A 21,860-nucleotide genomic window follows, 5' to 3' on the forward strand; every position below is an offset into this window, starting at 1 on the left:
AAATACTGTATCCACATTCCAGCTCAGTAGGTGGCGGTAGTACATCTTCGGGCTGTCTGAGCCACCTATAAAACAAAAAGAAGAGCTACAGGAAAATGACTCCACCCAATGTTTTAAAGAGTTTGTAATGCAGAATCAAATGCTATTTTGTATTTCGTAAAACATTTAAGACAATTGATCATTAAAGTGACGTAAAAATATGTTCCACTACGAATGGATAGCCATTGTATTCCGTTTTCTTTAGCATCATGCTAAAAGGGTGTTTTGCTTTGCTTCCTGCTAACTAGCTGTTAGCTGCCGGACAGACTTTGTTCTAACGGTTTGAAAATTTTAAAAATGAGATTCATGCTAATAATTACTTTCTTGGCTCCGTCTTGGGTCGACAGTGCAATTAAATCAAGAATTACAACGGATGAGGACCGCGAACAAAGTCGGGAATTCGGTAAGTATTTTACGAAGCTGGCTAAGCTAATGTTAGCTTTAGTCAGTTGTTACACAATCATTTTGGAACATTGGTCCTTATTTTGATTTATATATATATATATATATATTAGATATATTCTGGTTAACCCTGACTGGCTGGCACTGGTATGCGACAAACAATTGTATAAATGACTTCTTTAAAGCCAAATAATTATCGTGAGAAATGCCCAAGATAAAGTCAGCAAATCTAGGATTCAGAAATGCTCAATTTACAATTAAATGAAACTGACATGTCAAAGTTTCCCGAAGAAATCAGAAATAATCTACTTGATTAGTTAACGAAATTAGTGGTTTTTAGTTTTCTGGTGATCAAATATTTTATATGATCAGCTGTAGTCTGATTATGTTGTAGACATGTTTAATTATACTTTTGTAAAGAGAAAATATTGAAAAAAGTAAAGTGTCTTGTGTTACTTGTAAAACTGTAAATAAACTACCCCGTGATTCTGCAGGAGCTCAAAGAAATCGTTCAAGTATGTAGCCTCATAATCACGTGACCCAGAACGACCATTCAGAAGCGCCGTAGGATAGCCACTGCGTATTTTCATAATCAAATCAATTAAGTATTTTCTTGATGAATCGAGTAGTTGTAAGGTCGGTAAAATGTCAGAAAAAGATAAAAAAAAAAAATATCAGTGTTTTGCAAAGCTCAAGATGATGACTTCAAACGTCTTTTGTCCACAGTGCAAAGTTTACTGCCAGAGAAGAAGAGTAAAGAAACTCAGATAAACCAGAAGCTGTTCACATTTAAGAATATGAAATCAGAGAACTTGGATAAAAGAAAAAGACTCCGAACAGTTCATTGATTATCAAAATGGTTAATTTAATAGTTGTTTAGTTTATTTGTCATTGCAGCTCTAGGCCTCTACTTACAATGTGGAAACAAGACTAAGCAACTAGTCTATGTACAAAAACACAAGATCTTGCAGCAGGTGCACTGGCCCGCTGTGTTGAAATTTGAAATGTTTGGCTGTAAGAGAAGGCAGCTTTTTGAAGGATGAGTGTCTGCAGGCAACAGTGAATCTTGATGGTCTCTTCGTGCCTGCAGCTGCATTTGTGCAGATGTTGGGGACTTTATCAGAATCAGTAGTCTCCTCAGTACTGAGATACCATCTGATCTTGATTATGCAATACAATAACCCTAAACATATACACAAAGAACTAAAGGACTATTTTCAGGGAAACAAAGAGAGGCTGTGGCCCCCACAGATTGCTGATCTCAGCATCATAGATTTAGCCTGGGATTACATTATGTTACAATTGAGGCAATCTGACTCCACAGTCTGTGGATGCTGTTTCAGACAAGTGTTGCATAGTATGTATGATGATTTGATTTAGGTTAATTTCTGTTTGCATATTCTGCATCCTCCCTTCCCCTCCTAATATATGCTAAAGTTTCTTTCTTTAATGAACTTTATTTTTTGTGTGGTGGTCATGTTTGACCACTGTCACCTATTCTACTGTACTGCAGACACTCTGAGCTCCATGCTGTCAGATTTTGAGGTGCTGCCATGGTCAAGCCTGCAGCTGCACTCTGTGAGGAAGAGGGATGTCCATGCACAGTCCCACTTGGAGCATCTGGTGAGCTTCCAAGCTTTGCACAGGTATGGCAGCACCCTCACTTGTACCTCAGCCTTTATAAACAGAATATTTTGTGCAACCAAAGCTTTGTTTGTTTGTTTTTTAAACCGAGCAACATGATGTTCCAAAGTGGATTGTGAATTTCCTAATTTTTTTTTTTTTTTTGTGTGTGTGTCTGGGTTGAACACTTGGTTAATAAAAGGTGGACATATGCTTTATATAGATTAGATATTTTTGGTGTTCCTTTTGGTTTCAGACATTTCCAGCTTTACTTAAGTACAAACACAGGCCTTTTCACCGAGAACTTCAAGACTGTGTTTGTTGATAAACACGGGAAGCAGGAGAAGTATGAGGTTCAGCTGCAGAACTACTTCATTGGACATGTTGTTGGTGAGTAGACGACACACCGATGCACCGGTGTGCCTTCTTTTTTAATTTCTACTTTATACACACTTGCAATCTTATTACAGATTCAAGTGCCACTCACTTTAGTACTTTAGTAACTGAATCAACGAATGTACAAATGAATTTATTTATTCGTCACACACAGACTCAAAAATAGCAAAAAAAAAAAAAAAAAAAGCTAAAAGAAAACAATTTAACAACGTACCCATGTGCCTGAAAGGTTGCAGGCAGAAGCAAAAGCTTATAGACGCCCACCCCTTTAACCATATAAATGTACATATACCCATGATAACAAATACAAAGTATAAATTCAAAATTTCAAAACACAACCATGCAAACAACTGCAGAATGCACAAACCCAAAATCATTCTGTTGTTAAGACCGCGATGACTGAGAGCCAAAAAAAAAAAGAAGTTAAGACGTCTGTTGCATTACCTCAGTCTGCTTTCTTCAGAATGTTGACTCATGTAGATTATACATATGGTTACCGTGTGTGTAAGTTAATGGTTTTTAAATGAAATCATTTGTATTGTATCTGCAGGAGATGAGAACTCACGTGTGCAAGCACACATAGATGGGGATGAGTTTTCTGCACACATACTAACCAGTGAAGCAGAGTACAACATCGAGGTAAGGAGCCATTGTGCACATGATGCTGAAAAGAATCCCAGAGGGAATTCCTACTGTGCATTGTTGGATTCGTTTTGTTTTGTATTTTATCAGATATAAAATAAGCTGTCCAGCTTTATGAGGTGTCGCTCTGTTTAACACTACTGTAGTTTGATCAGCATTACATCACAGATGTTTACATCGTTTGTCGTTACCTCACAAACGAAATTTTCAGGTCACTTTACAGGTTGTTTGTCTTTCAGCAGGATATCTTACAAAGACATGAAGGGATTCCAATCAAATTTGGTGAAGATGGAGGCCTTGAGTTAAGAAAATGTAGATTTGTTTTCCCCAGTTCTAATTGAATTCTTGGGTCAAATGTTTAGGTTGAATATCACAGTTTTTAGTTAGTACTGTCAGGACTGTATGCTTAGTCCTAGAGGTTACTTGCCATGGCAGGCAAGTTGGCTGTCAGAGCTACTTGCAGCATGGCAAATAAACCAATTTAACCAAATAATTCAAATATATATATCATATTGAGTCTCTACCCAAACAGTATTCCAATCTGGTACTTGTATTTTCCCAGATATTTTACTTGCACAGAAACACATTGCAAGCACATTAAAAATAAATCCGTTGTGCATGCTTGACAAGTTAACAGCTCTGACATGCATTAAGTCAGGGGTGGGGGGGTCGCCTTTTAATAAAGGCTACTCCTTTCCTTTTTATTATTTAGTTATTTTTCTAAATTAACAAAACTTATTTTTATATTGTTCCTCAATTCCACTTAGCACAGAGTTGTAGGAGTAGCAGGGGTGGTGGCCAAGTGGTTAATGCGCTTGGTTTCAGTTCAGAAGGCTCCGGGTTCAAATCCCACCCCTGCCACATTTCTCCATGTAATGTGGAGTTGCGTCAGGAAAGGCATCCGGCGTAAAACCTGTGCCAATTCAACATGCAGATCCACCTTGGATTTGCTGTGGCGACCCCAAGTGCAAACAAGGGAGCAGCCGAAGGGACTTACTTACAGAATTGTAGGAGTAAAACTAGGACACTCAGCGTAACAACAGGAAAATGAGACTACAGATGGCACATGCTCGCCAAAATTCCGCAATAGAAGATTAGAAAACCATTGCCTGGTCTAACAAGTCTCAATTTCTAGAATGACAGCATGAAAACATGGATTCATCCTGCCTTGTGTCAAGACATTAGGTGATCATTGGTGTAATGGTGTGACATCCGTATGGGCCAATATGTCTGAAGAATGTTTCCACAACCTCCTTGAATCTATGCTCTGAAAGAATGAAGGCGATTGTGACATATCTTTAATCATCTTTTTTCCCCTCTCTCTTTTCTTCACATAGTCTTCTGAGACCAGTTAAACTTTTCTCCACACGTGGCACTCTTTGACACCTCCTTTTTATCCCTTAATGCTGCGTCTCTTCCTGTGTTCCTTTAGCCTTTGTGGAGATTTTTGGATACCGCCACTCCCGACATGTTGCTGGTTTATCGCTCATACGACATCAGGAATCTCAGCCGCATCATCTCTCCTAAAGTGTGCGGTTACATCCATGCAAAAGCCGAGGACCTGCTGCCCGAGCCTGCCAGAGTGGACTGGGGGGTGACGGAGGAGGAGATGGGTGAGTGTGGCGATGTCCAATTTTGTGTTTGTGTTGCGGAACATGGAGTGTATAAAACCTTGGGGGGGGGGGGGGGTAAGTCAGCGTATGAGTGAGAGTAGGAAGATGAGAAATGTTTTTTGGTGGAGAAAAAGGAGGAGGAGGAGTATACTGTAGGCTAAGAGTTGTTGAGAGAGTGGAGGTGGGTGTTAAAATCTGTTCAGTCACTTCAACAAAAGCCCTTGCATGTGTCAAATCAAGCTCATGACTGGAACATCCAGGACGCTGTAATTAATTTTTAATTAACTTATGCAGCACTGGAAGTTTAAAACAAAAAACAGTAATGACGTACGGTGAGGTTGATGGCTGGCGAGGCAATGATTTTATCACAATCAGAATTTGCAAACATACACTCAACAAAAATATAAACGCAACACTTTTGGTTTTGCTCCCATTTTGTATGAGATGAACTCAAAGATCTAAAACTTTTTCCACATATACAATATCACCATTTCCCTCAAATATTGTTCACAAACCAGTCTAAATCTGTGATAGTGAGCACTTCTCCTTTGCTGAGATAATCCATCCCACCTCACAGGTGTGCCATATCAAGATGCTGATTAGACACCATGATTAGTGCACAGGTGTGCCTTAGACTGCCCACAATAAAAGGCCACTCTGAAAGGTGCAGTTTTGTTTTATTGGGGGGGATACCAGTCAGTATCTGGTGTGACCACCATTTGCCTCATGCAGTGCAACACATCTCCTTCACATAGAGTTGATCAGGTTGTCAACTGTGGCCTGTGGAATGTTGGTCCACTCCTCTTCAATGGCTGTGCGAAGTTGCTGGATATTGGCAGGAACTGGTACATGCTGTCGTATACGCCAGTCCAGAGCATCCCAAACATGCTCAATGGGTGACATGTCCGGTGAGTATGCCGGCCATGCAAGAACTGGGACATTTTCAGCTTCCAAGAGTTGTGTACAGATCCTTGCAACATGGGGCCGTGCATTATCCTGCTGCAACATGAGGTGATGTTCTTGGATGTATGGCACAACAATGGGCCTCAGGATCTCGTCACGGTATCTCTGTGCATTCAAAATGCCATCAATAAAATGCACCTGTGTTCTTCGTCCATAACAGACGCCTGCCCATACCATAACCCCACCGCCACCATGGGCCACTTGATCCACAACATTGACATCAGAAAACCGCTCACCCACACGACGCCACACACGCTGTCTGCCATCTGCCCTGAACAGTGTGAACCGGGATTCATCCGTGAAGAGAACACCTCTCCAACGTGCCAAACGCCAGCGAATGTGAGCATTTGCCCACTCAAGTCGGTTACGACGACGAACTGGAGTCAGGTCGAGACCCTGATGAGGACGACGAGCATGCAGATGAGCTTCCCTGAGACGGTTTCTGACAGTTTGTGCAGAAATTCTTTGGTTATGCAAACCGATTGTTTCAGCAGCTGTCCGAGTGGCTGGTCTCAGACGATCTTGGAGGTGAACATGCTGGATGTGGAGGTCCTGGGCTGGTGTGGTTACACGTGGTCTGTAGTTGTGAGGCTGGTTGGATGTACTGCCAAATTCTCTGAAACTCCTTTGGAGACGGCTTATGGTAGAGAAATGAACATTCAAAACACGAGCAACAGCTCTGGTTGACATTCCTGCTGTCAGCATGCCAATTGCACGCTCCCTCAAATCTTGCGACATCTGTGACATTGTGCTGTGTGATAAAACTGCACCTTTCAGAGTGGCCTTTTATTGTGGGCAGTCTAAGGCACACCTGTGTACTAATCATGGTGTCTAATCAGCATCTTGATATGGCACACCTGTGAGGTGGGATGGATTATCTCAGCAAAGGAGAAGTGCTCACTATCACAGATTTAGACTGGTTTGTGAACAATATTTGAGGGAAATGGTGATATTGTGTATGTGGAAAAAGTTTTAGATCTTTGAGTTCATCTCATACAAAATGGGAGCAAAACCAAAAGGTTGCGTTTATATTTTTGTTGAGTGTAAAAACCCCACAGAGCAGCTTATTCACCATTTGACTGGCAGCAGTTAACGGGTTATGTTTAAAATGTCATATCAGCATTCTTTACACATACAAACTGTAGCACACAAAAAAAGCCCATTTAATTAAAAAAGAAACATTATTATGCTCTTACCTTTACTTATAAATGAAGTCCATGTGCCGCTCCTTCTGAACAAAAGCATCAATGACTAGTTTGTAGAAGTTTTCCTGATCGTCCTTCAGGTTTAAGTGTCTCTGTCTCAGTGGAGATCACTGTCAGGGAAGAAAGTTGTCCTTCATCAGTCATGTTCCCACTGTATGTTTTCAGCCTTTTCTGGCTTTGAATGTGAGTGGTTGACAGCTTGTGTTTGATGAGATTTCTTTGCAAATTCTTCAGGTCACAATATCCCATCTGAGTCCAGACATTGTCACAAGTTGAGAAAAGGAGGCAGAAAAAAGGCAGTTTCTTACTGGATGCCCACACATCCAGACATTACGTGTGTCCCACTCCATTTGAAAAGAGCGGGTCTTCTGTCATGTATGAAGCAAACCTTTTAGTTCCGGTGTCAGTCTTCCTTTAATTATTACCTCCTGCTTCGATTGAAAGTCCAGTTTAGACAGTTGTTTCAGTTTGGATATGTAATCCTCCATTCTGAAAGTAAAGTCCAGGTGAGAGGAAAAAGATCAATGAACGGCTGCTCTTGTAGCTTGCTGTCACTTATTCTGCATCTGAGGAGTTGCTGCAAGAAGAATCCCTGGGATCACTATTGCCCCCTAACATTAGGCAGGAGAACTACATGCCTCACTTCGTGCCTTTTTGCAGCTGTTTTATGATCACTCAGCTTACGAAACATGTTACACACACATACAGTTGTTGACCAAAAAACACACTGGTATGCGAACAATCTGCTTCAGAAACAAATTTAGTTAAACTTTACTAATTTAGGGTTCCTGAGAATGAAAATGATGTTTTCAATTTTGAATGGGCTCTCGTTTCAAGATACACTGCTGTACCAGAGCACTCAGCATTATGATTAAGAACTGCATAGGCAATACACATAGAGCAGTACTACTGGGTTTCCAACATCAATTAATCTACAACCCCAATTTCAATGAAGTTGGGATGTTGTGTGAAATTTAAATAAAAACAGAATACAATGATTTGCAAAACCTCTTCAACCTATATTCAGTTGAAGACACCACAGGGACAAGATATTTAATGTTCAAACTGATAGAATTTTTTGGCACTGGAGCCTGGGAAGAAAACAAAAGCTAGGGGCTGATCCAGCATCAACCCCTAGTGGATCCAAAGGCTGTGACGGTGACCACATCAGGTTTTCTTCTAACGTAGGTCGCTGAGAGCAACCGGCCACCAAATGAACACACGCTAATATTCGTGGGACACAATTCCTATCGTAGACCATGGCAGAGGTCACCAAAGATCACACCCAAAATAAACAAAATATTTGGTGGGACAAAAATTGTTGATAGCCAGCTATTTAAAGTGCTGTTACATCTCCAAGCAGCCTTCAACACATATTGACCTAACTCTAAGTGACTTTTTGTTGTTGTTTTTTTGTTAAGCACCCCACCACAGAGAGAAGAGACAGGCCCAAGACCAGACCAAGAACACGTGCCCGCTGCTGCTGGTGGCAGATTACCGCTTCTTTCAGCACATGGGGCGCAGGAATGAGAGCATCACTCTCAACTACCTGGTGAGACTCTGAACTCTGTGAGGTTTACAGAAAGGATTTATATGTCGTGACATCATCACGCATCTATTAATTATTACCCTCTGTCATATTCATATGTTTATTATAAGATAAGATAGTATATAAATTACTGTTGATAATTTCACTTTGGCTTCACAATTGTTTTTTTGTCCCCTCTTTCATTCCAGATTGAGTTGATTGACCGAGTTGATGATATTTATAGGAACACAAAATGGGATGATGAATTGAAAGGCTACGGGGTCCAGATCCATCAGGTGTGTGAGGCTGGATGACTGTTTGTGTTTCGGGGTGAAAATGTTGAAAACTGACATCTGGACCGGTTTCTACTGCTAAAACTTCACACACTCTCAGCAGCTGTGTTATGTTGCATCACCCAACTAGTGAAGCTGAGCCAAACACTGTCCCCCATTGGCTTTAAGAACTATCCTCACCCCCACCCCACACGAGACAAAGGGATGCTTTGTTTGTCTGGTAGGAAAATTGAATTTGTTCCACACAGGCTTTAGGAGTGAATGGTGAAAATGTTTCTCCTCAGAATGACATGTATTCATTTAGCTTCTCTCTGCTATTTTCCAAATCTCAAGTGGTATGTGCAGAGTGTCACCTTCAAACCTAAAGCTTTGGGGCTCTGGGGTGGTGTTATGTTTTTGAAGTACTGATCTTAAAATCTGATGCTGTCTGGACATGATCATCTGTACCTACAAAGTGAATGTGTAGCAGGTGTAGGACCCGGCCTAGTGTGGACGTCTGTCTGGGCCTGCTTCCATGTGGTACACATGTACAGTAGTGTTCAGAGTAATAGTAGTGCTATGTGACTAAAAAGATTAATCCAGGTTTTGAGTATATTTCTTATTGTTACATGGGAAACAAGGTACCAGTAGATTCAGTAGATTCTCACAAATCCAACAAGACCAAGCATTCATTATATGCACACTCTTAAGGCTATGAAATTGGGCTATTAGTAAAAAAAAGTAGAAAAGGGGGTGTTCACAATAATAGTAGTGTGGCATTCAGTCAGTGAGTTCGTCAGTTTTGTGGAACAAACAGGTGTGAATCAGGTGTCCCCTATTTAAGGATGAAGCCAGCACCTGTTGAACATGCTTTTCTCTTTGAAAGCCTGAGGAAAATGGGACGTTCAAGACATTGTTCAGAAGAACAGCGTAGTTTGATTAAAAAGTTGATTGGAGAGGGGAAAACGTATACGCAGGTGCAAAAAATTACAGGCTGTTCATCTACAGTGATCTCCAATGCTTTAAAATGGACAAAAAAAAACAGACGTGTGGAAGAAAATGGAAAACAACCATCAAAATGGATAGAAGAATAATCAGAATGGCAAAGGCTCACCCATTGATCAGCTCCAGGATGATCAAAGACAGTCTGGAGTTACCTGTAAGTGCTGTGACAGTTAAAAGACGCCTGTGTGAAGCTAATTTATTTGCAAGAATCCCCCGCAAAGTCCCCACAGTGAAGACAGTGAAGCATGGTGGTGCAAGCATCATGATATGGGCATGTTTCTCCTACTATGGTGTTGGGCCTATATATCGCATACCAGGTATCATGGATCAGATTGGATATGTCAAATACTTGAAGAGGTCATGTTGCCTTATGCTGAAGAGGACATGCCCTTGAAATGGGTGTTTCAACAAGACAATGACCCCAAGCACACTAGTAAACCAGCAAAATCTTGGTTCCAAACCAACAAAATTAATGCCTCGCAGATGTGAAGAAATCATGAAAAACTGTGGTTATACAACTAAATACTAGTGTAGTGATTCACAGGATTGATAAAAAAGGAGTTTGAACATAATAGTTTTGAGTTTGTAGCATCAACAGCAGATGCTACTATTATTGTGAACACCCCCTTTTCTACTTTTTTACTAATAGCCCAATTTCATAGCCTTAAGAGTGTGCATATCATGAATGCTTGGTCTTGTTGGATTTGTGAGAATCTACTGAATCTACTGGTACCTTGTTTCCCATGTAACAATAAGAAATATACTCAAAACCTGGATTAATCTTTTTAGTCACATAGCACTACTATTATTCTGAACACTACTGTACACAATATCTTGAGAAGTACTAGTCCTGCGTTTGATTGATTGTGTACATAACGTCGGTCAATACATACTACCCAACCGTTACTGTACAATCATTATGATTCTCCAGGTAGACTTGCCATCTTGTTGATGGCCATTAATTTTTAGTATCTTTGGTTATGTTTTCAGATTATTATCAACAGAGAGCCCACAAGGCCTCCAGTCGGCACTTACAACTGGGTCCACTATAACATGGAAAACAGCCCTGTGAAAGGAAAGGAAGTGTGGGACGTCAAGAGACTCCTCGAGGTGAACAGTTGTACACAGATGGACGTAAACGTCTACAAATTTTTTCAACTACTTTGTACCATCAACTTGCATTTCGACATAGCTGTTTTTCAGTCTAAATAAAGTAAAAGTCTTTCTGTAACTCTACAGGTTGTGATGACTTCTTGGATTTATTGATGTGCAATTTTATTTATTTTTTAAGTATTTCATGTGTTCATTAGCAATTCAGCTCAGATATAGCTGACAATGCCTCCGCCGTGTGCCTGGCCCACCTGTTCACCTACCAGGATTTTGATGAGGGCACGCTGGGTCTGGCCTATGTGGCTCCATCAAAGCCTCAGGCCCTTGGTGGCCTCTGCCCCAAACGTAAGGATGCTGCTTTCATATGCAAAATGCGTAAAAAAGTAAAATCATTATCCACATGTGCAGGCTGACATCAGTGTGCATTAACTTGTGCTATGTTGTGTGAAACTCTGGATTTGCTGTGGCGACCCCAAGTGCAAACAAGGGAGCAGCCGAAGGGACTTACTTACTATGTTGTGTGAAACTCGTGTTTTAGATTCTATAATAGAAAATTGAAGTTGAACATCATGGTTTCTAGCACCAAAATCACCTGCTGATTTTGCACTATCAACTACATATACTGTCACCTTTTATGCTTTATTGCATGCACAACTGCAATTTTTCCTGTGTAATAATTTTACCATATCTACACATAACTATACTCACTATATTCTATTTTTCACATGATCTGCACAGTGCATTCTGACTTGTTTGTTTGTTTGTTTGTTTTGTAGCATATTATCCATCGCACTCTGCAAAGAAGCCCAGTTACCTCAACACAGGCCTGACCAGCACCAAGAACTACGGGAAAACTATTCTCACAAAGGTCTGTTATTGTTTTTTTTTTATGCTGCTGTCAACATTCACACAGTTTAAACTAATTAATACATTCATATACTTTCATCCATGATCTCATGAAACGTGTCACTATGTCAAATGTAGAGTGTGTATAACTATTTTGTTTTCATGGCTTCTTTATTGGCTGTTCTTGGATTGGACTACAAAAAGCAGTTTAGAGACTTCTGTATTTGTTTTCTTCACAACTTGAAGGGCAGTCATAGAGTGTTGACAGTCCACTCTAATATAATGTGTGTTTCTAGCATTGTTTATTACACTACAGTAACTGAATTAAGCTCCACCTAACAAAAAATTTGTGTTCCACAGGATCTGAACTTTCATCCAGATTCACATTAAAGTTTACACATTGTGTAAATATTATTACTAGAAGTATGCCAGATTTTTTTGTTCATTCATATATATATATATATATATATATATATATATATATATATATATATATATATATATATATATATATAAGTTCAAATGGGTACATTTACCCCCTCTATACCACTACCAAGATAAAAGAAGAAGACTCTAGCCCTAAAGAATTTCATGGTTGTACAGAATCTAAATCCTAAGGACTCTGCCAAATACCAACTACAGTAGACTGATGGAAAACTCTGGATACTCTGCCTCCAAACGAAACTCTCCAGAGTCCCTGTGAGTCCCTACCTCGTGGTACTTGCTCAGAAGGAAATGGGCTGTCCTGAACAGAGTCAGGAGTGGAGTAGGCAGAACCAGAGATAACCTCCTGTAATGGGGACGGGTGAACTCAGCCGAGTGCTCATGTGGCCACCCTAACCAAACCATGCAACATATTCTCCATGATTGCGAACTCGGCCCAAATGTCACCCGACAAGACCTATATGAAGCCAACCAAGAAGCCCTGAACTAGTTGCAGTACTGGCACGACAAGATACGATGATGACGACCTGTTGTATCGGCCGTGTATATTTTGTTTTACCTTGAAAGTTAACATTCTTGTGATCAGTGTCGCAAGCATGTCACTCTAACCTTTTGAACATTATGAGATTTTGAAGATGTGGAGGAAGGAGAGAAACAAATTTAACTCAAAAAATTTGACATTAAAATCAATCCATTAACCGGTTCATAGTTAACCGGTCATAACCGGTTCATCTGTGTGTTGTTGTGTTTTTGTGCCATTAGGAGGCAGATTTGGTGACCACACATGAGCTGGGCCACAATTTTGGAGCAGAACACGACCCTGATAGTATCCCGTACTGCGCCCCCAGTGACGACCACGGAGGGAAGTTTGTCATGTATCCTATCGCTGTGAGCGGAGACCACGTCAACAACAAGGTTCCAGAATAGTTTGGAATGTGGTGGACAGTGTGCAGACTTTCTGCTGCTGTTTATCCTGTGATTTAGACAAAAGTTTTAAATCGCATCAAAATGCATGTTTATTTGCAACGGCTAGTTTGAGCTAACCGCCTCGTCGCCTTATGTTTGTTTCTTAAAGTGTTTCTCCAGGTGCAGCAAGATCTCCATAGGCAAGACGTTACGCTTCAAGGCTCCCGTGTGCTTCAAGGAGCGGAACAGTAAGATGTGCGGGAACTCCCGCGTGGAGGAAGGGGAGGAGTGTGACCCTGGACTTCTCCACCAGAACGAAGACCCCTGCTGCACGTCCGACTGCAAGTTCAAACCCAGCGCACAGTGCAGGTAGGACATCAGACTCAGGCGTGATGTGTAATAACCGTTTGACGTTAAGTGCGCATAAATGGACTATGCTGAGGAAGGAATTATGGGAAAACATAGCACCCAGAATCCTCCAAAGTTGTCCCACACAGTGAAACAACCTGAGTGGATAAATTGTCCACCTTGCTGAATTTCTGTGCTGCTCATTTCTGCATGTGTGTCTCACGATCACAAGAATCCCTAAATGAATCATGAACCTCGCCACAAAGAGGAAAGAGGGATTTGTATTGGCTGCGTGCGTGCATTCATGTGTATGCAGCAGTGTCTTCAAAACACAAAGATTATTTCAATCAGTTGGTGGATAAACTCAGTAAGCTGCCCTCTTGTAACACAGGTCATGTCAAGGTCAGATCAGAGGTCATGTTGTAAAATACATTAATAACTGTATCTCAGGAACTCTGTGAGATACTGAAATGTGCCCTTAAAGTCAACAAAGTAAGTTAAATACCAGACGGCAGCACACGCACAGAGATGAAAAACACAGCAATGTTCTTTCAAGTTTGTTTCTCAAGTGTTACAGTTTGAATTAGCTTTTATGTCTCAGCCTGTAATAGCCTGAAGGGGTGCTGTTGTTACCCCGGTGCCTGGGCGGGCCTGCATTGACGCAGCTTCAGCAAGTGGGTTTTAAGCACGGCTGCTCTGGAATGGAGAGGCCTAGGGTCACCAAATTTACAGGAAAAGTGTATTAGGTCAAGACCTCGGTGACCTTGAGATTAAGGTCTTCTATCCCCACGAGGGATAACAATAAAACATAACTGGGCACTGCAGTCTCATTTGAGGGCGGACGCTAAAGGAGTAAAATATGATGTATATGATGTAATTTCTCTTCTTCTGGGGTAAAAACAGCATTTTCTCTGAGTTTTTGGGCAAATTACACGCAGACAAAGTGAAAATGCAAAGAAGAAGTCACATTGCGGTGGGAAAGTGGACATGTGTTGCGGTTTGTTTATGACCCGGAGCACAAATGTCGAGGCAGTTTTGCAGGCAAGAGAACACAGCTACTCTGGTTAGCTGTGTAGGCTAACACTTAACGGCACAACGTCTCCCATTTGCCTCCTCTTCCCTTCTCCACTGGGAACTGAAAAGAAAAAAAAAAACACTTTTTGCGACTGCTTTGGTGATTGCAGCCGAAAACAAAACAGTACACCATTTTTTCATGTGAAGTTATGCCATGTATATATTACACAACGGAAGCGGCTGTACCCATAAGTGGTCAGATCCTGTAGGGTTCAAATGAGACTGCGGTGCCCTATTAAAGCAAACAAACAGAAACTGATACCTACTGTTTTAGCTCCTCCCCTTTTGCTTGGGTTTGCTGCAGCAACTCAGTTATGGGTCCACATGTAGAATTGGCACAAATTTTACACCTTTCCTAATGAAACTTCAGATTTACAATGTAGCCCAAACTGGGGACTTTTTGGGTGTAGCACACTCCATTGTTTTGGTGATTAGTGTTTATAGGTGCAGTAAGCGTCTGTACAACTCTTATAATCGACATTGTGTGTGTGTGTGTGTGTGTGTGTGAGACCGTCACAGCTAACACAGATGGAGAACCAGATATCATCCTTAAGTCCAACTTCATATTTAAAAACTGCAGACTTTTTTTATCACATTAAAGCACTTCTTAATTTGTTGGAATGTCTTTGCAGTTTTTATTTGTTTTTGATCCACAAGTGCTAAACAGGTTTATGTTTTTCTGCAGTGACAGAAACAGTCCTTGCTGTTGGACTTGCATGTTTCAGCGGGCGGGAACAGTGTGCCAGGAACCGATTAGCGCTACATGCAAAGGAATATCTCGCTGCACAGGTGAGTGCCACCTGTTGGCTGAACACAGGAACTGCAGGGAACAGCAATGGTAGATGCTTTGATAAATGGTGCAGGGGGGAAATAAAGCATGTGTTCTTGTTGTAGTAGTTTAGAAAATATTGCTATACTGTCTCCCTTCTTTGAGCAACACTCAATCTTCTACTAATTTCTTCCATATTGCAGGCAACAGCAGTGAGTGTCCACCGCCCGAAAATGCAGCTGACAACACATTGTGTGTCGACAACGGTCGGTGTCTCAACGGCGACTGCAACCCCTTCTGTGAAGCCATGCAGAACCTTCAGTCATGTGCCTGCAACGGTAAATATTGGCTGTTTTGTCCTTTATTTTTTGTGTGAAGTACCAGATTCTCACTTGTCAGCATGTTTTTGGAGTACACGATTGTCTCAGACAAGACATGTTCCTACAAAATACAAAAACCAGGAATATTTTGTTTGCTTGATCTTATTTGTATTTCTGTTCAGAAAAGTAGTGTGAAGTTGGCTTGTAGAGTTAAAGGTTTAAAAAGTGTCCTGTGAGTTCATCATCTTCTTTTGTGTCTCCAGAGACGGAGGATTCCTGTAAAGTGTGCTGCAGGGGAAAAGAAGGCACCTGCTCTCCCTTCATTCAGCCCGATGGAAAGTTCCTTTACCTTCGCAAAGGCAAACCGTGCACCGTGGGCTTCTGTGACGAGGGCGTGAGTCACCCGCTATTATGACTGCACCCGCAGCCTGGTCCCACCGCCATCATACCGTCTGTCGCTTTACATCCTGCTGCAGGCGACTGCAAAATCTTAAACTGCATAAGTGTTAAAACAAGTTCATTGTTGTATGTCGGCGCTGTGGAAACTGTGTTCTCCTGTTCTTACAGGGAAAGTGCATGAAGCAGGTGCAGGATGTTATTGAGAGGTTGTGGGATTTTATTGACAAGTTGGACATTAATACATTTGGTAAGTTTGCTTTTGGAAAAAAAAAAATAAACTTGTTGCTCTTTGCTAGTTTAAATGCTAGTTTTTGCTTCATTTCACTTTTTTTTTTTTTTTTTTTTTGTCATTTTGTCTCTCTGGACCCCCACCCCCCCAAAAAAAACAAAATATAAAAATCATCAGGGAAGTTCCTGGCTGATAACATTGTGGGCTCAGTCGTGGTGTTTTCACTGGTCTTCTGGATTCCTCTCAGTATCCTGGTTCACTGTGTGGTAAGAAAGTCGCTGCTGCACACAGAAATCTGAAATCATTCTTCAGTTAATTCCTTTAACAAAAATCACCCCCCCCCCCCTCAACTACTTGCAGAAATAGGATTCAGTCTCAGTCACCACTTCTTCATATCTGCAGCACTTTTTTAAGTCTGTAAAAATGTTGGCGACGCGGTGGATTAGTGGTTAGCACTGATGCCTCCCAGCATGAAGGTTGTGGGATTGCTTCCTGTCCTTTCTGTGTGGAATTTGCATGCTGTCCCCGTGTCTGTGTGGGTTTCCTCCAGGTACAACACTTTCCTCCTGCAATCAAACATGCTTTTTTAGGGTGTGTTCTTTTCTCTGCCTGTCTGTGCTGCTCTCTGCGATATTTTAAGGAATCAACGGGTCCTCAATAAGTTGCTGGACATCATAGCTTCAGTTTGCACAGCCTGGGTGTTGGGTAAGGTTGTGGAGTCCAGCAACGTAGGTGCTTTTGTCAGTGAGGAAAAGTTTACAGACATTAACTTCTTGGACAATGCTGCCATCTTTCTTGACTCAGTTGATGACCTGATTGCAGCACTTGAAAAACTGAGTGAGGATTTGGAGTATTTGTGTGGCACAAGAGTAAGATCCAGGCTTTGAGTGACTGCATCTGTTTATGATGGAAGTGTTGAACTTGTCCACGCTCATCTTGGCGGTGACGTGTGTGTGGGAAGAGCTTATGGAGTCATTAGGTGAGGCGTTTGGTGATGTTGATACCTATGCAGGAAAACAAACGCCCATCTTCTGGGTCCTGGTGCTTTCCATCTTACTGTACGGTTGTGAGATCTGGGCCAGTGAGGATTGGTTCACCTAACAGTAACGTAACAACTAAATGTGTGGCTGAGTGGTTGCCATCGAGGACCCAGGACAGTTTTGTAGTGTGGTGGATGTGAAGACAAGCATCCCTGCCTTTGGTGACCGACTGAACCACCCCCTTTGTGTTTCTATTTTTGCAGGACAAACGTCTCGACCAGGAGTACGAAGAAAATGCCAAGTGCTTCTACTACCCACCAAATGTAAGTTCTTTGTCAAATACTGTGGTCGTGATCTCCTGCACTTCTGATGCAACAACACTAACGAGACTAACACGAATGACAGACTGCACCTTTTTAAAAATACTGACATCACCCATTAGGAACGAAGCATGAAGGCAGATTGTGTTGGTTTTGATGTTCGCTACATTACTTGTAAGACAACACATATTGAAACATTTTAATATCGTTACTAGTTAAAAAGATGCTACGTCAGTCTGAAATCCAACTGAGGTTAAAATATTGAAAGTACGTACTACATTTAAATTAAAATCTGTTGCTTGTTAGATGTTATTTCTCTCTTTGGCAAACTACTTGGTGCACTCTTAAACAAGTTATAATATTTGGACAGCATCTTTGGGTCAAAATGGGCTTGTTTTACTAACGCAGGACTGAGGACAGGAATTGAGTAGATTTACAATCCGACAACAGTCTTCTTTCTCAGTTGTGTGATAAAACGGTCAGGATCCAAATGACCTGTCCATCACTCTGCCTTTGGCCCTTTTCATTGGAACTGCAGCAGACGGTGGAATTTTGTAGTCGAGCTCCCGCCGTAGGTGAGTGTGTGCGCTGTGAGTTGGTGTTGTGATACCCATAGAGTCCATGATGGTGCACAGTCAGCGGTCTCTGGTTCAGGATACTCCTGCAGTCGATTATTTCTTGACGTAATCGCTGATAAAGTTTCACCTTTTCTGCCATCACAAAGCTCATTTATCTGAAATACGGAAAAATACGTTGGACTGCTAAAGCAAAATCTGATCAGAAATTACCTCAAGAAACGTAAGATTGCATTTTCAGGGTATTGAGAGAGGACAGAACAGCTTGCATCTTGTTGTCATTTGTGAAACCAGAGACGTTGTGCATTAAAGGGAAACTCTGGAGATTTTCAACCTGGGCCTGAGGTAAAGAGGTCTTTGGGTTCAGCTTTTCATTCAAGATAAAAAACAGTGATAATCACTACGGTATTGAGTAGAACGCTAACACTGTCACAGGCTAAACAGCAGTACAACGAAAGCCTTTGGAGCAGAAGACCTGCTTGTCCAGTCGACTTGCATTAACTTTTTGAAGAGCAACATCACCAAACGGGAAGTCAGTCATTCTTTAACATGTCCTAACTCAAAACTGGAGTGACTGAAATTGGTTTTGTTCTGAGTGAGAAATTGAGTATCTTTAAAATACGGTGCAGGTTCAAAAATGTCCAGAGTTCCCTTTTAACATTTTGAGTTTGCATCTGCTGCTGTTTGAACCCATGTGATTCAGTTGTCATTTTTTTTTTCTGTCTATTGAGCCCACGATAGAGAATTAGCACTTTGCTGACAACCACAAAACTAAAAGGAAAACAAACTTTTCCTGCTATTCCTGAGTACAGCTGCCTTCAGTTTGTGATGTGTTTCGTCATTAAGTCCTGACATAAAAATCCAGCCAGTGTTTCTTTTATCTTCACTATAATCACATTGAACACATAATAAAAACAAGACAGCGAACAGTGTTTCTATATTCTGGGCTCAAATGACAAAATTTGTACTCTGCTCATTTCATTAATGGTCACCTGCACAGAGTTTTTTTTTTTTTAGTTTTTTTTTTTTTTTTACAAAGGGTACATTCCTTTTGTTTTACTAATTCCACTAAGTTTTGATTTATTTCAGCAGATTGAAGCTCTGATCTACAGTAAAAACAAAACAATGAATTCTGCATCAGTCAACGTCAAACTTTCACACGTCTTCATCTCATATGATCTTCTCGTCCTTCAGAGTCAAGAAATCCTAACCAATCTCGGGTCGGCGCCTGTGCATATCGTCAAGCTTCCTCTTCCTCCCTCCTCCTCTACCGGCCAGACCGCGCCCTCCTCCCAGCTCGAGCAGCAGGTTCAGGCCGTGCATCCTCCTCCCGCGGCACCCGGCCCGAGCTGCGGCCCCACCCCGGACAGTGGCGGGGGCCTACGGATGGCCACCATTCAGGAGATCACCGGCGGCAGCAGCTCTCAGCTAGCAGAGGAGGGCCAGTCCGAAAACTTCACAACCGGAGGAGCCTCCTCGTCGGCTACGAAATCCTCCTACGAGGATCTGACCGATCCGAGCCTAGCCGTCCGGGACCGGCACCGTCTCAAGAGGCAAGACTGCATTGACACTAAAGAGACCGAGTGCTGACGGCTGAACAGCTGCAGGTGACTGGACGTGAGTTTGAGGGAACATAAACATGTTTGTCTGCAGGATGTGGTGTAGGGTAAAATACGCCATGTTTCCGTAACAACACTGTGGCGCTTCAGTGTTATTAGAGGTCCAGACCAGCTTGTTGTGTCTCTCTGTTATTAACAGTTCAGGAACCAGCTGTATTTGATGTGTAGGACACTGATCTTGACTGGATCCTGTTCAGGGGGACTCTTCCAGTCTCAGCTTTTTTCCTCATAGTTGTGCATAAAATAGTTTTAGCATCTCACTGTTCTGCTCATCTTTAAAGAGTTTAATTATTCTGTAATGTTAAATGCTGTCGCTGCAGTGGTTTTAATAACCAGCGAATTGTAAATGAATCGAAAGTAAACAACTGCTGTCGTATCTGCACGTCACTGTTTTGAAGGCACTGGAATTTTTCTTTAACTTATTTACTGCACTGTCAACAACGCAGCATTCTGTTACTCTGGATAAAATTGAGCATTTGTGTGTCACTGTTAAATATTTTTGATTTCCTGAGCAGTTTGGTAATCCCGTCATCATTATGTTTTCTTTATTGATTCCTGTGTGAGGCAATGAGGCGCCTTCTGCTTCAACATTTATTCATTTCTATACAGAACAATAACATTGTGATTGTTATGAAAGTGATTTTAAACAAACCTGACTCAAATATTCATGTTTCTGCTGCTTGGTTTTTAGTCCTCATGCCTTTTTGAGCCGTGCACATCTTATTTAACGCAGCCTGTGTCTGATGTTAAATTTACAGATGTGTTCGCTGCTGATTATTCTGTTTCTGTGGCTTCCATTTTAATTCACTGCACACATAAAAAGGTAATGTTGCATTTCAAATTTCATCTGTCTGTGTGAACAGAGTGAGTCAGCTCTCCACAGACGGTCCATCAGTTTCTTTTTTTTTTTTTTGAAGGAGTATTTCACCCTGAGCTTTCCATAAAAAGTCACCCTCAGTTGTCAGAGCAGACAGCTCTCTGGACTGGCGCGGTCCACGTCCGCCCAATAAGGCAGGATGAAGGGTAGGTGACCCAAGCGGGTCTCCAGCAGATCCCACAGGTGCTGAGCTACAAACTGGTTCCCTTTTTCGGACAAGTGCAGCCCGTCAGACAGGTACACCGAGTAATCCTGAGAACCAACCAGAGAAAGATCTATTTAGAACACAGCAGCTCGCACCGTTCAAGGAATTTGTAAGACATGGGGGGGAGGGGGGGCTTACTGAGGGCACATTTGGTTAAGATATGAGGCTCATGACACAGGTTTCATGAAGCAAAGTTTACCTTAAATGTCTGCATTTCTCGTGTGTCTGCTTTATCACATTTTGCAGTGTGGCATTTTGTTATGGACGTTATGTTTTCTCAGTTACTTTTAATATCACATCAAAATACTACTGCATAGTGTAGAAATAAAGTACTACACATCCCTTTATTTTTAACTTCGGTTTACTAAAGTAGTTCTGCCTTTACCACTTGTGCGCTAACATGAATTCAAACCTCTTCAGTGAGTTGAGTTTACTGAAACAAATAATTAGGAAACATGATTTCCTGCAGATCTTTAAAAAAAAACCTCTCACAACCAAAGCTTTCCAGCAACAGCTGGCGCTTCTCAGCTCACGGGATAAGCTGACGAGACATTTTATGCAGTGTAAAAGCCTGCGAGTGAGTAAAACAAGAAAACTATTCACAAGCAGAGCATATCTGTTCTTGAAATTGTCAGGAAATTTGTTTACTGATCAACTCCTTGGCTATGTCTCGTTTACCAAAACTGTGCTGAAATGTAATTCTTGGCTAAACTGATCATTGTCAGCAAGTTAAAAAAAAAAAAAAAATGTCACCAACACCGGTCCATTAGTTTGTGTGTAATTCTGACACAAAGCTCTTCAGCATGACAAATTAAGACAATTTAGTATCACAATACTGAGGCAGTTTGGCCTACTATCATAATTTGGCAGGAAAAAAACATCTCTCATATTCTAAGTGGAAAACTGCAAAGTCGCCTGATTTTTGTGCTTTTATGTTAAGAGCCGTTAAATGTTGCACACCTGTCCATCTTTCTGCATGAGTGTCCAGAGATCTAGAACATCTGCTCCACACTGTCCAGCCACCTGAACACAGGCCTGTGCATACTGACCCGCTACTGAGTTATGACGATTAAGAGGACATCCTGTAGGAGACATGGTGGAAGAGAACTCGGTGAGTTCTACTGCTGCCAAAAATCTCCACATGACAATGA

General features: G+C 41.5%; 2 protein-coding genes across 4 annotated transcripts in view; one reads left to right on the forward strand and one right to left on the reverse strand.

Moving 5' to 3' along the window:
• Nucleotides 1–75: 75 nt before the first annotated feature.
• On the forward strand, nucleotides 76–20,289 carry adam17a (ADAM metallopeptidase domain 17a). Of its 3 annotated transcripts, none has more exons than XM_034159368.1 (20): nucleotides 76–442; nucleotides 1,955–2,087; nucleotides 2,321–2,454; nucleotides 3,011–3,099; nucleotides 4,535–4,709; nucleotides 8,308–8,435; nucleotides 8,621–8,707; nucleotides 10,679–10,798; nucleotides 10,999–11,143; nucleotides 11,575–11,666; nucleotides 12,851–13,003; nucleotides 13,164–13,363; nucleotides 15,102–15,205; nucleotides 15,389–15,523; nucleotides 15,769–15,899; nucleotides 16,073–16,151; nucleotides 16,311–16,399; nucleotides 17,377–17,436; nucleotides 17,972–18,008; nucleotides 19,203–20,289. In XM_034159368.1, exons 1-20 carry the CDS (start codon nucleotides 337–339, stop codon nucleotides 19,574–19,576), a joined length of 2,571 nt encoding a protein of 856 aa, XP_034015259.1. In that variant the 5' UTR covers nucleotides 76–336; the 3' UTR covers nucleotides 19,577–20,289. The 3 variants fall into 3 exon arrangements, with proteins under 3 accessions (XP_034015259.1, XP_034015258.1, XP_034015260.1); XM_034159367.1 differs by having other exon boundaries at nucleotides 77–442; nucleotides 4,535–4,715; nucleotides 8,305–8,435; XM_034159369.1 differs by lacking the exon at nucleotides 17,972–18,008 and having other exon boundaries at nucleotides 77–442; nucleotides 4,535–4,715; nucleotides 8,305–8,435.
• A 158-nt stretch (nucleotides 20,290–20,447) lies between these two features.
• The window catches only part of iah1 (isoamyl acetate hydrolyzing esterase 1 (putative)), a 3,388-nt gene continuing 1,975 nt past the window's right edge, over nucleotides 20,448–21,860 (reverse strand). Inside the window, exons 6-7 of the mRNA XM_034159370.1 lie at nucleotides 21,670–21,791; nucleotides 20,448–20,756 (exon numbers count right to left, since the gene is read on the reverse strand). Of these exons, the coding sequence (XP_034015261.1) occupies nucleotides 20,589–20,756; nucleotides 21,670–21,791 (290 nt within the window). The 3' untranslated portion in view covers nucleotides 20,448–20,588. The remainder of the gene's footprint in view (nucleotides 20,757–21,669; nucleotides 21,792–21,860) is intronic.

The sequence above is a fragment of the Thalassophryne amazonica genome, chromosome 19, assembly GCF_902500255.1.
Source record: "Thalassophryne amazonica chromosome 19, fThaAma1.1, whole genome shotgun sequence".
Lineage (NCBI taxonomy): Eukaryota > Metazoa > Chordata > Actinopteri > Batrachoidiformes > Batrachoididae > Thalassophryne > Thalassophryne amazonica.

Bases quoted from the DNA above. Each gene is read 5' to 3' on its own strand.
- adam17a (XM_034159367.1), top strand. From the start codon at position 337: ATGAGATTCATGCTAATAATTACTTTCTTGGCTCCGTCTTGGGTCGAC. The intron at 2,088-2,320 runs GTATGGCAGCAC...TTTTGGTTTCAG, and splicing joins AGCTTCCAAGCTTTGCACAG to ACATTTCCAGCTTTACTTAA. The intron at 15,206-15,388 runs GTGAGTGCCACC...TCCATATTGCAG, and splicing joins AGGAATATCTCGCTGCACAG to GCAACAGCAGTGAGTGTCCA.